The 18,341-nt window shown below is 39.0% G+C and overlaps 1 protein-coding gene across 2 annotated transcripts in view; it reads right to left on the bottom strand.

Moving 5' to 3' along the window:
* Positions 1 to 11,810: 11,810 nt before the first annotated feature.
* LOC122648643 overlaps positions 11,811 to 18,341 on the bottom strand; it is a 93,835-nt gene continuing 87,304 nt past the window's right edge. For both annotated transcript variants that reach the window (XM_043841857.1, XM_043841858.1), the window contains exons 14-16: positions 13,029 to 13,064; positions 12,873 to 12,908; positions 11,811 to 12,042 (exon numbers count right to left, since the gene is read on the bottom strand). In XM_043841857.1, coding sequence (XP_043697792.1) covers positions 11,917 to 12,042; positions 12,873 to 12,908; positions 13,029 to 13,064 — 198 coding nt within the window. In that variant the 3' untranslated portion in view covers positions 11,811 to 11,916. The remainder of the gene's footprint in view (positions 12,043 to 12,872; positions 12,909 to 13,028; positions 13,065 to 18,341) is intronic.

Raw genomic sequence — 18,341 nt, 5'->3', positions numbered from 1 at the left:
GGGTTGTGCACTTTCACTAAGTGGCGTACTCCCACTGGGCTGATGATCACTCTCACCCTCTCTGGCGATCTCATGATGAGTTATTAATTTCCCACCTTCGCTAAGAGTAGGTGAAACATTTTCATCAGTCTCTATCTTAAAGAGATCAAGATCTTTGCCAGCGTCTCTAATATTAGGGAAGTCAGTCTCAAGAAAATCAACATCGCGGGACTCAGTCTCGATCATTCTTCGATCTTGATGTCCATTGTACATTACATAGCCTTTTGAGCTATTGAAATATCTTATAAAGATACTCTTTTTAGCTCTAGGGTCAAGTTTTCCAACCTTATGGGAGGTATTATGAACATATCCCACACATCTCCATGGTCGCATATGGCCAAAAGTGGGCTTTATGCCTTTCAACAATTTATAGGGAGTGGAAGGAACTGACTGTGATGTCACGCGGTTAGGGATGTAGCCAGCGGTCAAAAGAGCATCTCCCCAAATAAATATTGGGAGGTTGGCTTGCGCCATCATCGATCTAACCATATCTAGAAGTGTCATATTCCTTCGCTCTGCTACACCATTTTGCTGCGGAATGTAAGGAATAGTTAGCTGTCTGATGATCCCTTTTTCTACACACAATTCTTTAAACTAGTCTAACAGATATTCACATCCTCATTGAGTGCGTAGAGTTTTTAAACTCCTGCCTTGTTGATTCTCAACCTCTACTACAAAGAGTTTAAAGCAATCTAATACTTCGTAGCGGTGAGCGATCAAAAAGACGTAACCTTATCACGAATAGTCATCTATGAAGGTAAGGATATAAGAAGCACCATGACGTGCCTTCACATTCATCGGTCCACAGATATCCGAATGGATAAGCTCTAGGGTCTGGGTTGCCCTGATTGCCTTTCCAAAAGGCTTCCGGTGGGCCTTACCAGCTAAACAGGGCTCACATGTCAGTAGCTTGATTTTAGCGAGTGGGCCAAGAAGGCCTTCTCTAGCTAACCTTCCCATCCTATCTCGACCTGTGTGTCCTAGTCTAGCATGCCATGCAATTGATTTTGAATAAATATCAGTATTAATTACAAAAGATGAAGAAGTAACCATAGGAATTATTAAGTCCAATTTAATAAAACCATTCTTAAATTTGCATTGTCCAAAAGAACTACCATCCAAAAGTATCTCAAAAGTGTCACCATAAAAAATAAATAAATATCCTAAGTCAAAAGTGCAGTAACAGAAAGTAGATTATATTGGATTTCTGGTGCGTATAACACATCATGAAGAAGCAAAATACGTCCAGTGCGCAAGGTGAGCTGATAGGTACCAACTCCTCAAACTGGTTCACTCGTGCCATTTCCCATATAGATGTTCTGGGCGCCATCTAGAATCTTTCTATAATCTACGAACCCCCTCGATCATGCGCTATGTGTCTTGTTGCTCCTGTATCCACAATTCAGTCAGATTGAGTTTGGGCAACCAAAACATGTGTACAGATAAAAGTACAGGGCGAGAGGGATAGAAATGGTACCCTCCTTGCTTCAGAGCAATCACGAGCGAAGTGCCTCATCTTCTGGCAATTATAACACTTGACCTTGGTAATATCTCTTTTTCCACCTCGCTTGCCACGTTTGCGCTTGACGGATTTGCCTCCACTTGGTGTAGCGTTCTGAGCCTGTCCCTGATTCCCTGTGTTCCTTCGTCTCTTGCGTTTAGACAAAAGTCTTGCGTTGCCCCGCTTGGGCGACAATGGCATGTGATTGGGTCACTTCTAGGCGCTCCTCCTCTAGCTCCACATGAGCAGCAATGTCATTGAAAGTTTTGACACTGTTGTTATGTATGAGAACCACTTTCATTTAGGCCCAGGAATCAGGTAACGTCCTAATGATGGTTTGAACTTGCTGCTCATCGGTAAGGTGTACCCCAACATCATCTAACTTTCGTATCATGTTTTTCATAACCCTTAGGTGTACAGTCATGTTGTGCTTGAGGTCTTTATGGTACATCTCAAACTTCAAGTTCATGGCTAGCAACTTTGTAGTTATGTACCGCCACATTCTAACTCAACCAGATCCCACATGGATTTGACAGTTTCACACTTTTCATACTGGCCGATGAGATCATCATGTATCGAGCTTAACATAATAAAACAAGAACTATGATCTCTTTTGAACCAAGCCTCATAGGATTTCTTTTCTTGACGGTGACGATTGTAGTACCCTCATCGGGTTTAGTCATTTTAATGGTCAAATGTTCAAGGTAATCTTGTTCATTAAGTAAGAACTTCATCTTACGATGCTACATGTCATAATTGGTTTCATCCTACTTGTTGCCTTGGTTAAGGTCAACAACAATATTCTTGGTAGCCATCACTACATTGTGCAAGGGAAGACATTTAATATACATTCACAAAAAAATTTGTTCAAGAAATCCTAATTAAAATTAATGGTTCCCTCTTCCACACAATGAGACAAAAAATTTCGTTAGGCTCATAATCAAATCTAACAATGTGTGGGTTTGGGAACGTAAAATTGTAATTGATTTCGAATAAAAAATTAGACGAAAGGACATCTCCAAACCACTATTTAATGCGCCATACATTGGGTGTGCAAGGGACTCACACAAGAGACCCAGATTGGTACTTGAAGTGATATGCCGAGTCGATACAAGAGCAGAATAGGCTCCCATTACACGGCTTCTCAAAAAATAAAATATTAAAAATTACAACCAGCTCTTTACATTCAAGAATCATACTACATCACTATTAGGGAGCACTACACTTTGTATCATGTCCAAGTACCAACTTTATCGCACATACATCAAAAAATATCACTTACACAAGTTCCAATATTCCATCCTATAAAATACAAAATAAAATAAATATAGGTTGCATGGGATGGGGTTTAACCTCTTACCCATATGGTGTGTGAGTCAAACAAATGTCAATACCACCACGAGAGGGTAAAATTGCCAATTTAAATTTGTAAACACATTAAAGCAAAAATAAAACACTCAAAGGCAATTAAAAACCAAAACACCGGGGTCCACGAACATAATTATAAGCTAATTAGGAAAAAAGAAAGGGTGTGGGTGAAGGGATTCCCACTTCACCCATCTCCTTCCCAAAAAACCTAAAAAAAAAAAAAAAAAAAAAAATATGTCCAATTTTTTTTTATTTAGTGGCTGTGCATGGCAGCAGCAGCCGAGAGAGAAGAGAGAGAAGAGAGAGGGAAGCCTAGTCCAGCCCATGACTGCGTGGCTAAGACTGCAACAAAAACGCCCAACGAATCCAAATATTTTTTTTTAAAGGAGCCCGGTAGTGGGCATTAAGCCTGCTGCCAAGGGTTTTAATGGCCAACAAGACAGCCCCTTAAAGCAGATTTTCAAAAAAAACTGATTCAATACTGAAATCAGATTGTATTTCAAAAAAATCAAAAACCTGATTTGAAACCAGATTTTCAAAATGCTGCCAAGGGCTTTAAAGGCCGATAAGACAGCCCCTTACAGTAAATTAAAAAAAAAAAAGCTGATCTAATACTCGGAAGGGATCGCGGTAGCCGTGCGTAAGGGAAAAAAAAGGGGCCTACGGCTGTGGCAATGGCGAGCGTTCGCAAGGGGCCTGCAGTTGCAGCAACGGCGAGCATGCGCAAGGTCCAGCGGGCATGGCAGCGGCAGCACACATGTTGTTCTCTGTGCAGCAGTTGTAGCCAATAGCGGTGCACACACACTGCCATTGTAGCGTGCATCGTCACTAGTTGCGGTTCTCAAGAAACCCCATCCAAAAATAATTCTCTTCTCAAAACAAAAGCGAACCAAATCCTAAAGGCTCTGATGCCAATGTAAATAACTCATCACGCATTAGGGTGTTACCTGAACGGAGATGGAAACGCAGCGGAAGAGGATCTCGTATGGATTTGGTTACTGGCTTCACGAACTCGAACGATCTCCTTCACGTTCTTTGAATATCTTGAAAGGTTTCTCCACGAAGAAGAACTCCACACCACAAATCCCTGAAAAGAGATGGAATCCTAAAGAGAACACAAAACACTGGAGAGAAGGAGAATTTGGTTTCTCAGATGATTTTGGTCTTAGGGTTATAGGCTTTCTATTTAAAGCCAAAACCCTAAGACCCCTGCCCCTATTTAGACTCCCACTAGGAATCGATCAAAGAGCGGAGAAGAGACCCAGCTACTTAAGTGGCTGGTTCTCTCCACGCGAAGCGGGTTGGGTTGGGTCTGGCCTACCCCTATTTAGACTCCCACTAGGAATCGATTAACGAGGGAGGAAGAGACCTAGCCACTTAAGTGGCTGGTTCTCTCCATGCGAAGTGGGTCAGTTTGGGTCCGGCTTGCCCCTTGTGGGCGGCTTGGACCGGACTTGGCCCGTGTTCTATTTACAAAAGAAGAAGTGCAAAATGAGAAAGGAAAGTAAGAAGAAAGAGGCACCGCCTAGGAAGTCAGGAAAATCTTAGTTAGACGGGGTCGGAAAAATGGATCCGAGCCCTCCAATAGGCTCTATCTGAGGTCATATTTGGTACAAGATCCAGACTACTCATGTAATTCCTCACAACCTCTTCTATGGTCATTTTAGGTCTGCCCTAACTATTTTAGCCCTTCAATCGGGATCAGATCACTCCTTCGTACTGGGGCGTCCTCAGGCCACCGTTAAACATGGCCTACCACCTTTGATCCCCATATGATGGATCATTTTCTAATTTCAATTACAATCAAATTTTTTTTTGTCAAATTGATGAAAAGGTCATGCTTAGGTTTCTAGACCAATAAATTGCCTAGCATGATCCAACTATAGGTTGACATTTTCTCATCAAAAAACATGATCAATTGATAACAAATTTGGATTCCATAAAAAAATTCTAAATTCGAGAGCTTTTTCCAATTTTAATTTAGCAAACTACATGGTTTTGATATTATTTAAATAAATTCACTAGCAATGACCTATTTAAAAAATGGATGTTTCTTGTTGTCAAATTGTGATGATATGAAAAGTAACTGCAACCTTCTTTTGACAATCCCTTTTATTCTTGAAAGTTTTTTTTTTTTAATTTTTGGAATTGGAGAGCTTTAATGGGGGGCGGGGGAGGGATAGGGGATGGGGATAGGCCCCAAGGTGGTTTGAACTCATGACCTCTTAGTTGAGGAGTTGGTCTTTTGCCAACTGAGCTGACCCCTTGGGGTTTATTCTTGAAAGGTATTTAAGGTAGGATAAAAAGAGGCTTTTAAAATTTTTTGAAGTGACTTAATATTATGGATGTTTCTTGTTATCAAAAAGTAATGAAGTGAGATGTATTTGCAAACTTTCTTTTGATAACCCCTTGTTTTATCCCTAAAAGTTATTTAAGGTAAGATAATTAAAAAAAAAATTTCAAAATAATTTGAAATTGACTTAATATTAAGTCATTGGCATAAGTTGTCATTGTCTAGTACATTTTTTCAAGCACTTATGTGAAATGATAGGATTTACCCTCATAAAAAAATGTGTTATATTAAAAGGAAAAAGTTCTTTATGAGGGAGTATACGTCTTGCACCCAGACACAGAGAGGCAAGATAACTACCCCACCCCCATGAAAGGTAGTAATGACTACCCATTGCCCCCCCGCATGCACAGGGGCCACACTACCCTCACAGAGAACTTTTGCCATATATTAAAAGGACAACAAAAAAACATAAAGTTTGCTAAAGGCTAGTGATTCTTTTTTTAATCATTATTAAAAGAAAGTGTAATGGTAAATATATAGGTGATGAGAGATTAAAAAAAAACAAAAAAGTACAAAAAAGGATCTCCTAAAACCCCACCACGCTCAACTTGTCCATCAGTAGCAGGGGAGAAGGAGAAACCAATCCAACGTCTAGAACTTCCTTTAGCATGACCATCAAAAGAACTATAAGAAAGGCAAGAGGACTGCACTTAAAATTACAAAAACCTGTATCTTGGTTGAGCATTAGCATCCCAACAATATCTGCTACTATGCTAGAGGAGGGCAATCTCCAACCTACAGAAGAGTGGTGTTGAGCAGAAAATTTTGCCAAAAAATCAGTAGCAGAATTATACTATCTATAATAGTGGGAGATATGCCACTGAATAGAGGAGAGGAAGATTGAGAAAGCCCGCCAACATTGATTAAACTAGCAAGGAAAAGAGCCTTCATGAACAACTTGAACCACAGATAAGGAATCTCTTTCAACCTAGATATGGTTGATGGAGTTTGAACGAGTAATCTCTAACCCTTCAAGGATGGTTGAAAGTTCCGCAAAGAAATTAGAAGAAATACCAATGTAGGAAGAGAAGCCCCATAACATAGTCCTGTATTAATCCCGAAGCAGACTCCCCGAACCATCATACCCCGGGTTTCCTAAAGAGCATCCATCAACATTTAATTTGAGCCATGGGATGGAAGGCCGTTTCCAGATTGCTTCAAGAATTCTAGATGGAGGATGGGGTGCAAGATTTTCCTTTTGAAAGGTTTTTTTTTTTTTTTTTTTTTTTTTTAATATTTTAAATTTTGGGTAGAATTTTTGAAAATTGACTGTAGCACATTTATTCGTGAAACATGAAAAGAATCATTCGAATGAATAATTACAACCAAGATATTGCCTTTTTGTTCTTTTGGTTTCAAAATATACAAAAAGAAAAAGAAATAGATAGATTGTCTTTATGCATAGTAAGTTATACGGTGTGTATTTTAATTTTAGATGGGTTAGTATGTTGATTGTGGGTAGGTACATTTGTGAATAGATTGGTTCAGAGTTGGTATTCTCCAGTAGGGATTTGTATCAGCCTGGATTGGTCAGTTTTAACCCTAGTTTTTATTAATTTTTTTTTTTTACAATTATACCTTTGATTAGATACCGATTCCCAATCCAGGATCAGTCAAGAATTGGGATCGGCCTCGAACGATCCCGCCGATCCGATACCGATACCTCATTTCATGTTCTCCGTTAGTTTAATAAAGAGATCAGGTCTTCAGTCTCCTTCTTTGTGGTTGACTCAACCCAACCCCATTTTTACAATTAATTTGCATATTAAGCTAAGTTGACCCTTCCCCCCACCCCGAACCCAAAAAACAAAAAAAAAATCCCGTCGCCATTACCAAATTCCAGCTAGTGAGTCATTTGCACAACAAGGGTTTGATGACTGTTAGAAGGAGAACTTTACAAAAAAATTCAGCACATATATAGTTATACCTATGGTTTTTTTTATTTGTATATTGGTTCATACAATAAATAGATATAATACAAAATACATGGTTTCTGGATGTTTTGAAAATTTAGTCTTAATTATGAGTATTTCTTTAATGTAAGTCAATTCAAGATTGGAGTTGGAAAGCTTTTTTGTCCACTCTTTGAATTTTTATTTTTTAATGGTGTATGGTATTATTATCCATGATTTCAATAAAGCTTAAATTGCATAACAATATTCCGAGTTGAGAAGCTGAAGTATTAATATGACTTGAATTTCTTTCTAAAAAACCCTTAACACTTTTATAATATTTGTCATGTTCATATATACATCAAGAGGCTTGCCTTATTTTCATGAATTTAAACTTAGATACAAAAAATATATTAAAGTTAAGGGCAAGAGATCTCTATTAGTTGCATGGTCTCTACACAAGTGTCTGTGTCAATGGGTGAGCACACCTGGGTATCTACCCAGGGGACAAAGATGTCATCTCATGGTGCCTTGTGAGAAGACGTAGGAAACACCACCAAGTAGAGATCTTTTTCCCTAAATTTAAAATGCCTCTTTACCTCCAAATTATCAAAATCCCTGGTATTTCCGTGGATAGCATGCAAGATGTGAAATCAAAAGTCTAGATGTTTTACCAAAAAAGAATGAAGTATATAGATGGCATTCAAGAAAGAATGGATGGGTTTATTAATATAAAAAAAAGAAGGAAGAATGGATGGGCATGCAGCATGAGCAATTGGCTTACATTTATTGACCAAAAATAAACTATATTGCTTTCCTATTAGGCATTGTTCCTTTGATTCATCAAATTACCAAAATTGGTCCAAACGTATTGGAATTTAAAAATGCCATTAACCGGCGTGCTTGCCACCGTTGGGTTACTTGCAAGAATGTAGAAAGACAACCTTTCTCATATGGGATTTTGATAGGGTAATCTGAAGTCATGATGGGAAAGATTTTAACCTGTCTAACTAGGTAAAGGTTTTGTGACCGTTGAGAGGCCTTTACACAAACTGCAATGAATGTGAACCTCATAGATCCTGTGAACCTCATGACGCATACAACCTTAATAAAAAAAAAGTCAAAATAATAGTAGGGAAAAAGAATGCTACCTGATCGTGTGACTAGCGTGCCTCCTGTGTCCAGACATAACATCACCTGTTCGGCTGTTCCATGGAAATGATGGAATGTACCACCCCTACCCCCATGGAATGGTGGAAATCCCGCCAAGGTCGATGCTTGCGCGTCCACTCCCATTGGTCAGCACACACGTGCATGCTCTAGAGGCCCATGCAATGTTCTCTCGCCCATAATAGTAAGGGAGAGAGGGTTTCATACACGGACAATGTATAGTTTTAGGATGCAGATCATCTACGGCACAGCTACCCGTCCTGCCTGTGCTGTGAAGATATAGGGCCGCACGCAAAGATCGCCTTACCCCCACTCGGGCAAGGCACTCCGACAAGGGTAAGGCGGTCTTTGCGTGCGGTCCTATGTCTACGCAGCATAGGCAGGATGGGCAGCTGCGCCATAGACGATCCAAATTCGTAGTTTCATGCCTTGGAGGAGGGGTGATAAGGGAAAACACTAAAAACAGGGGGTATATGCGACATTTTACGGGAGGTGGTGCTACAATCATTTGAGTCTTATGAGGGGTGCACGCATGTAATTTTGAAATTAAATTGACATTGTGCAAATCTTTTACCCTAATAATAATAACTATTTTGGCTCCTGATGCCAATGATTTCCTATGTTGTTTTCGTGTGGGCTGATAGCAAGGAGGCAAGGGTAGCGAAATCAAATCAAAATTAAAGGGAAAAGATTGCTACTTGGTGGCATGGCCCGCATAGCTCCTATGCCTAGATATAGAAGTGCACAAAAGTACTATGATGCCCCCCACAGAAAGGCAGAAATTCCATCCAAGATGATGCTTGTGCGCGTGTTTCCATTGGCCAACAAACACGTGCAGACTCTAGAGGCCCTGGTAGTGATCTCTTTCCCTAGAATTAAATAGAAAAGTTTTATAATTATTACCTAACATAAGTATGTAATTAATGCTAAAACATTTTCAAATCTACTTTTCTTTTTTTTTGGGGTGAAATTCAAATCTACTTATTAAAGTTTACTATATTTTATAATCAAATCCTTGGTTTTAAGAAGAAAAATAAGGGTTCCATTTGAAAAGTATTTAATAATAAAAGTTCGGCATGGGAAAATGACATACACAAGGTAATTCTATAATCATGATTTCAAAAGTTTTTATTTTCATTTTTAAATTGATTTCATTTTTTTTTCTTACTGTTTTTTACTTGCAACCAAGCAGAGCCATATGCATTGAGCCACCACCCTCACAGCTGTTTCTGTGAGCGCAATTCCTTTTCTATAAGATCTTATAGCAAAGCCTTTAGATCCTCTCATCCTCCACAGTTTTCCTCTCTAGGTAACTATCAAATAATATTGCACCCGGCCGTTTCTTCAAAACAATAAAAAAAAAAAGGTTCGGGTATTCGATTCTCAACTGATGTGCTGCTGCAAGAATAGACAGAAAAATCATCTGCGGGGCATATATTATGTCTTTACTCCCACTACCGGTTCGTTTTGTAATCTCCATATCATTACATTAACAAGGGATGCACACAATGATAGGAGAGTCAAACCCTTAACCTCTTGGGACCTCTAAGTGTGGTAATAGTTTGGCAAAAATTCATCAGGATAGCTTGTCTTGAGCTTACCAAGATGGTCCATTTTTTAGTTACATGCATGGTTCTAAGTATCAGTATCAGATCACTCGTATCGGGCAATCCATATCGCTTTTGTACCTTGTTGATCTCGATACCATGTCAATATTGACACGATACAAACAAGGGGTAAAATGATCAAAAACCTATTTTTAAAGGAGGATTAGGGGCAAATTTATCCAATAAAACTGATACCAATCCGATACAGTATCAGTTTTTGAGTTGACCAATACCCGTTCCGATAACCATGCACTAAAACCATCGCTAGATGAGCAGTTGGTTTTGACCAGCATTAGACATTGGATAAATTGTTTAACTTATGTACTACTTAGATGTCAAATTTCACTCAAATTCATTCAATAACCACCATCCTTGTACTTTTTTAGTCAGCCATAAAATGTCTATGAAATCGGTAGATTTTCAAAGCTATACTTTACGACTCAACAAACTCTCTTTGGGATGAAACATGTCCCCCTAAACAAAGGACCTTGTAGTCTACTTGTGCCTGAAATTTAAACTTATTCAATCTACCACGTGACAGGTGTATAAGCCATTTTGACCGGATCGAGATCCTCTCCAGCACACTTGTGCACTGGACACACATCGTGCGGCTGGGGGGCTTCGATCCACACCACCGCACACATCCCGGTGTAGTGGCACGTGGATCGAGGCCTCCCCTGCAGAACAATGTGCGATGGACATTGTCCCGCGCGGGAGAGGATCTCAATCCATTTTGACCTGCCCAATTAGTACTTCCTACTGTACCAAAGGGTTTGGAATAGGGGTGTCACACGGTCGGGTTGAATCAATTTCGATTCAAAATAAGTGAACCACAACCAAATTGTTAAGAAATTTCAGTTTTCAATTTCGGTCTGGTGCTGTTTTGATTTATTTCGATTTTTCAATATCAGGTTAATAACAGTTCAAATCGGTTTATTTTTAGGTTTGAACCACAATGAAATCTTACATTCATAATTTGTAGTGAGAAAGATTCGATAAAAACACTTTAATTCACCTTTCCCAAGTCAAAACAATTATAACAACCATGAAAAGATATGTTCATGTTGTAATTCAAATAAAAAAGAATAAATCGTAACAGAAAGAATGGAAGATAACTAATATTTAAATCAATGGATAAATAAAGTTTGTAACAAAATCATTGTTACAAATCATATAATTATTTATCTTTAAATTGTATGGGAAAGATAATTAATATTGAAATCGATGACTTGTCACTGAGAAGATAACTAATACTGAAATCCCAAAATGAACCCTACTATCAAAACATTTATTTGACAGTCCAACTAATTTAGTATAGTGAACAAAGAGATCAATGGAAGAAACATTGTTACAAATCAATTTCCCTATTTTCATAACCTCATACTCATTGATTTGTAACAATTCCCCTTACAATTAGAAATTTGCTCACTACCATTGAAATCAATGGATGATCAATTCACCTATTCATAATCTTATACTCAATGATTTTTTATGTTTTATCCGATTTGAATATCGATCGGGCCGGTGCGATCTGGTTTTCAATTGATCTCTTCATACCCTAGTCTAAAACCAATCCGATAAAGATTTTGACACCCTTAGTTTGGAACGCTGAGATTCCTTTACGGCAACGAACTATAGACTTTGATCCAAGATTAACTGGCAAAAGGTGGAAGGACTCTGTAATAACAGTTCAATTAGCTTGTGGAACCTACAATTGTCTTCCATTTTAATGTTACAACTTTTTTTTTTTTTTTTTTTTTTTGGGGGTAAACGTTTTTTTTTTTTTTTTTTTTTTTGGTTGAAAAGGGTAAACGTTTACAACTATAGATTAAATGGAGACCGTGAGACCATCTCATTATGAGATTCTAAAATTAATTTAATTATCGGAGATTCGATGGACCTCAACATACTGAATATAATATGAGAAACAAGAACAGGGAATTAGTGAAAAAGAATGAATAAATCTAACAATAAAATTTGGTAACCTCAGCGGTTCCAGGGCCAGAGTCTTTGGCTTCTGTCGAACGGGTCGATCCATTCCTTGTCTTCTTTGACAGCCTGGTTCCACCGTTCTCGAAAGATTTGAAGCTCCGATGTCGATTGCCTCCTTATCTGCTCAATAAAAAAGCAAACATAAGGACCGCAAAGTAGAAACAGAAGAAACAGCTACCTTGCAACACATTCATACTTTCATATTCAAATGTTCTAGCCACAATGTCTGTGTAAGGTCGTTATTTTATCCTTTGAAGCATTATATATGTACCTACAATCATAATACCCGATGAATGGGAAATTCGTCCATGATCTTTATAAAGCTTATTGAGTGAAGCACTACCATGAAAATGAAGGAAGTTGTTGATGGTACAGCTCATTGGGGGAAGGTCAACAGTAATTAAACAAAAGTTCCATTAGTATTGAACAACTAGCTCATCTAAACAATGGCGCAAAACCTATTTCAATACTGGGAGATGTAGTCAATATTAAATTGCGCATGAAAAATATTGTAGATATAATGCCGAATCTCAACTCTGCTTGAAAATCAATGATGCTTTCATGCTCACAAAATAAACTTCAAAATATGTATTTATGCTTGTAAGGAATTAAGAAATTAAAATTTTTTTTGGCTAAAATTAAATATACAAGAGATGAGCATCTTGAAGGAGCACAATTGGTGAAAATATAGGTAGTTGGGGGAACAAATCAACGAGGTCCAAAAAACTAAACTGTACTTGGCAATCAGTTAATATCAGATAAAGGGCAAAGTACTGTCATAAAATTTGAAAGAATTTTTAACCTATGACGGTACATTCACAGCTCAAAAAAGAGCAAAAAGAACAGTTAAACCCACTTTAGCCAGGCCACGTCAAATTTTTTTTGCATCAAGTTATACAGTTAAATTTTAAAAAATAAGAGAGAATAGACTATAGGCTAAGTAATCTCACCTCTGATCGCACATCAACTGCTGGAACACGTCGTCTCTGTGGATCAGGTCAAACAACCCCACAAGAAAAAAAAAAATAAAATTATAAAACCATACTATGGTAGTTCCTTTCAATGACTTAAGAAAGACAACCATTATTATTTAATCTGGTGCATACCTTCGTTGGCTCTTCAGGATGAGTATCTTTATATGCCTGCACATGAAGCAAAAGGAAGTTGTTACAGCATAAAAATAGAAACAAATCAACGTTATCGTTGCAATTCTCACGCCCAAGCATAATTACAAAAACAAATACTGAAATGGAGATACAAATTTTCATTTCGCTAAATTTACAACACAATTATGGACCAAATACAACATTGTCTATAAGATAAGGGAAGAATGCTGCCCGGTCATGTGGCCCCTGCACTGGCGTAGAGGCCAACAAGGGGACGCGTAGGGGCATCGACCACGGGGGATTTTTCATTTTGTAGGGGGGAGTTAGAATGTAGGGAGAGTAAGAGAACAAGAGAGAAAGAGGTGAGATGAGAATAGGAGGATGAAGGAGAAGGAGAAGGAGAACAACAACAGAGATGATGGTAGAATGTTTTGTGTTAGTGTTCTCTTCCACACCTATATTACTTCACTAAAATTATATCTGGAATTACATACAACTCCCTAGGAAGGTGAAAAGTAAAAAAGGACAAATATAATGTAAGGCAATAAGTAAATAAACTATTTCCTAAAGTACCCTTACTACACAATTCTAACACTCCCCCTCAAGCTGGAGAATAAATGTCATACATTCCCAGATTGCACAACGGCGTACTAAATTGACGACGAAGAAGTCCCTTGGTAAAGATGTCAGCCACTTGATCATCTGTCTTAACAAAAGGAGTACAAATGTAGCCAGAGTCAATCTTCTCCTTGATGAAATGTCAGTCCACCTCAATGTGTTTTGTCCTATAATGTTGCACAGGGTTATGTGCTATACTTATGGCAGCCTTGTTATCACAATAGAGTCTCGTAGGTGCCTCAGTACCAACTCTCAACTCTTGGACTAGTCTTCTCAACCATAGGAATTCACACACTCCATGAGCCATAGCCCTGAACTCTGCCCCTGCACTGGATCGAGCCACAACAAGTTTTTTTTTTAACTTCTCCATGTGACCAGGTTACCTCCCATAAATGTACAATATACTGATGTAGATCGTCTGTCAGAAATTGAACCAGCCCAATCCGCATCAGTGTAGCCCTCTATCCTTAGATGGTCGTGCCAGGCATATAATAGTTCTTTTCCTGGGGGGACTTCAAGTATCTAAGGATACGATATGCAATATCCAAGTGCCCAATTTTAATGGGCATGCATGAACTGACTCACCACCCCCAACTGCATAGGTGATATCTGGGCGAGTTAAAGAGAAGTAGATCAGCTTCCCTACCAGCCTCTAGTATTTTCCTGCATCAACAAGAGGAGGACCACAGTCTTCTCTTAGTTTATGGTTCTACTCAATAGGAGAACTTGCTGGTTTGCAACTCAACATCCCTGTTTCTTTCAAAACGTTAAGAACAAATTTCCTTTGACATATATTGATACCCTTTTTAGATCTTGATACTTTGATTCCCAAGAAATACTTCAAGACTCCTAGATCTAATTTCAAACTGTTGGGCCAAGTAGGTCTTCAGTCTAGTTATCTCAGCCCTATCATCTCCAGTCATCACAATGTCATCAACATAAACAATAAGGGCTATGATGGTACCATTACCTAGCCGGGTAAATAAAGTGTGGTCAGCTTTGCTCTGGGAATACCCATTCTTCAAAATTGTCTGTCTAAACCTCTCAAACCAAGTCTTTGGGGACTGTTTGAGACCATACAGTACCTTCTTGAGGAGACACACTTTCCCTTCAGCTGAGGGAGACTTGAAGCCAGGTGGAGTCTAAATGTACACTTCCTCTTCTAGATCACCATGGAGAAAAGTGTTCTTTACATCCAACTGATACAATGGCCAATCTTTATTAGCTGCCAAAGATAAGAGAACGCTTATTAAATTGTCTTATCTTTACCCATAGGAGCAAAAGTCTCCTAATAATCGATCCCATACACTAGATTGTATCTTTTGGCCACCAACCTAGCTTTGTATCTCTCAACTACCATCAGATCGGTACTTGACTGTGTAGACCCATTTGCATCCAACTAGGACTCTCCCCTTGGGAAGATCAACTAGTTTCCAAGAGTAGTTCTTTTCAAGTGCCAGCATTTCCTCAGACATAGCTTGATTCCACTTGGGGTTAGACATGGCCTCAATGACATTCTTGGGAATGGAAAGGGAGGAAAGGGCAGTAGTAAAAGCAACACCTGTGGGAGATAGAGCATCATAGGAGACAAATTGGGCAATGGGATTAGTACAAGCTCTCTTTCCCTTTTGAATAACAATGGGAAGATCTAACTTAGAGGGAAGAGAAAGAGTGTTAACTGATTGAGGAAGGTGGAGACCAAGATGTAGATCCAAAGCGGGCTCTTGGCAGGTCTTCTTTCCCTTCAAGAATTCACCTCTTTTGTACACGATTAACTCCTTCTCCTTACCAAAAACCAACACTTGAATTATTACAAATATCAACAATATCCACCTCTTTATGTTTCCCAATATCAAGCTGCAATGGAGGAATAGGCAAAGGGAGAAGAAAAAGAATGATAACAGTAGCCTCTTCACTCCTACTATTCTCCCCCTGAAAAGGATGATGATGAGGAGCAAAGAAGGGAACAAACTCAAAGAAGGTGACATCTTTAGAAAGAAGTCGCCGACGGGAAGAGGGATGGTAGCATTTATAGCCTTTGGAAGAGGCGGAATACCCAAGAAAGATGTATTTAAGGGCCTTGGGATCAAGCTTAGTCGTAATAGATATATTTACATGGATGTAGTAGACACACCCAAACACCTTGGGAGGAAGAGAGAAAGCAGAAACCTGAGGAGACAAGGTTTCCAAAGGAGATTTGGAACTAAGGAGTTTTGTGGGCATGCAGTTGATTAAAAAAGCAGTTGTAAGAACAGCATCAGACCAAAAAGTTTTAGGAACGTGCATGCCAAATAAAAGACTCCTAGTAACCTCCAATAAATGGCGATTTTTCTTCTCAACTACCCCATTCTATTGGGGGTGTGTCAACACAAGCTAACTGATGGATAATGCCATTAGCAGTGAAAAAGTTTTGGAGGCCACCATACATGTACTCCTCTCCTTTATCAGAACAAACACTTTTGATTTTAGTTTCAAACTGAGTAAGAACCAGCTGATAGAATTTTTTAAAGGCATCATAGACATCACTCTTATGTTTCAGAAAAAAGTCCAAGTGGACCAGGAATAATCATTAACAAATGAAACGAAATAACAATAACCAAATAAAGATGTAGTGGGAGAAGGTCCCAAAACATCAGTGCGCACAATGTGGAAGGGTACAGTGGATCTATTGCCATGGTAAAGACAAGAGGAACGACAATGTTTAGAGGACAAACATGGTTCACGCTGAAATACATGGGAAGAAGGAATAGAAGAAAACAAATGTGGCAATTTTTTCCTCATAACACCGAAAGGGTGGCCCAAACATTGATGCCACAACATCACAAAGTCAACGGTACTATTGTCACTACACCCACACGTGTAGGACTGAGCAATAGGTAGAGAGAATGTTACTGAATCAAGAAGGTAGAGTCCCTTTTCCTCACGTCCACTGCTAATAATCCTCTTTGTCACCAAATCTTGAAAAAACACAATGAAATGAAAAAAAAGTGACACAACAATTCAACGATTTGGTTAGGTGGCTCACAGATAAGAGGTTAGTGTTAAACTTGGAAACATGAAGAATAAAATCAAGGGAGATAGAAGAAGTAACAAGAACACCACCCTTACTAGAAATAGAAGAAAGGGAACCATCAATGACCTTAACCTTTTCCTTACCAAAACAGATAGAGTAAGAGTCCTAACACTGAGAGATATCCCCGTCATATGGTCAGTGGTTTTAGAGTCAATGACCCACGAAGAAGTAGTAGAAGAAGCAGATGTAAAGGCTTGTAAGGTGGAAGCTGAAGAATCTAGCACTGTAGGTATAAAAGAAGAGCTATCAATATATGACAAAACCCTACGAAATGTTGCAATATCATCCTGAATGAGAAAATTTGTGTCTGCTTGTAGTCCATATGATCATAGCGTGTGCTCTGGCTCCCCCTCTTCTGCTGCCATGCATACCAAGGGGACAGCCATAAAGTATCCAACATCTCTCTCTAGTGTGCCCAGATTTCTCACAGTGGTCACAGCTGAATCTATCTCTGTCATTCCCTTGGAATGGCCCTTGGCCTCTTCCTCCGACCTCGGACATAATATAGGAACACATGTAGAAAGTAGGGATGATTCCCAAATCAAATGGGGAGTACACTCTACCCCAAAAAAATTTCCCAATACGTAGGAAAAAATTCCAGCAAGTAGCTAACCATAAAAAACTTGAAGAAGCCAACTCACACACCCTTCACGATTTAACTTAATTCCATGACAACATATAAGTCCCAAATGATGTAACTCATCAACCAATAGTAGCCAAACTCACCATACAAAGCATGTCGAGCAAAAAATAGGGCTACAACACAAATCTGGCAGTACCTGGCAGCTTGGAGGAGGATGAGTTGTGCTCCACCAACTCACCTCTTTAGTAACAAAGGCCTTGGGGGGTTGAAACCCACCCCTTGGGCTTGCTAGATGGAGGAGAAACCAGAACAGAGAAAAAAAAGCTGGTGTTACCTTTAGAACAGTAGAGAATTGAATTGTGGTTCCACAACCCTTCTCTTCGAGAACCGAAGGCTTGTGGAAGTGATAGAGGGGCCTATGGCGATTCAAATGAGCCCTACCCCAGTTTCATCAACAGTCAGATGTGAGAGAGAGAGAGACATTCCGTGAACAGTATTTTGAGCTCCTATTGCTTCACATACCTCCTTTTGATGTTCCTATGACGATCTTCCAAGCTTATCTCATGGTCCCTTTGAGATTTTCACACAATGGTCTCTTCCTTTGGAACCCCTTTGTAACCTGGGGTTCCAAAGAGAGAAATGGAAGTGGAGTACCGGTAGGACGACTCTCAAACCAAAGACCTTCACTCTGATACCAAGTTAAAATGTAGGGAATACAAGAGAGCAAGAGAACAAGAGAGAAAGAGGTGAGATGAGTGAGAGTAGGAGGATGAAGGAGAAGAAGGAAAAGAGAAGAACAAGAGAGATGATGGTAGAATATTGTGTGTTAGAGAGTGTTCTCTTCCACACCTATATTACTTCACTAACATAATATATGGAATTACATACAACTCCCTAGGAAGGTGAAAAGTAAAAAAGGACAAATACAGTATAAGACAATAAGTAAATAAACTAGTTCCTAAAGTACCCTTAATACATAATTCTAACAGCGCTGGCTTCAGCAGGGCTATGTCTGGGGCAGGCTACTGCAAGTGACAGA

This window comes from Telopea speciosissima, chromosome 1 (genome assembly GCF_018873765.1).
Source record: "Telopea speciosissima isolate NSW1024214 ecotype Mountain lineage chromosome 1, Tspe_v1, whole genome shotgun sequence".
In the NCBI taxonomy this organism is placed as follows: Eukaryota; Viridiplantae; Streptophyta; class Magnoliopsida; order Proteales; family Proteaceae; genus Telopea; species Telopea speciosissima.
Note: the sequence above shows the minus strand (reverse complement) of the source record. Positions and strands in the feature narration are given on the sequence as shown.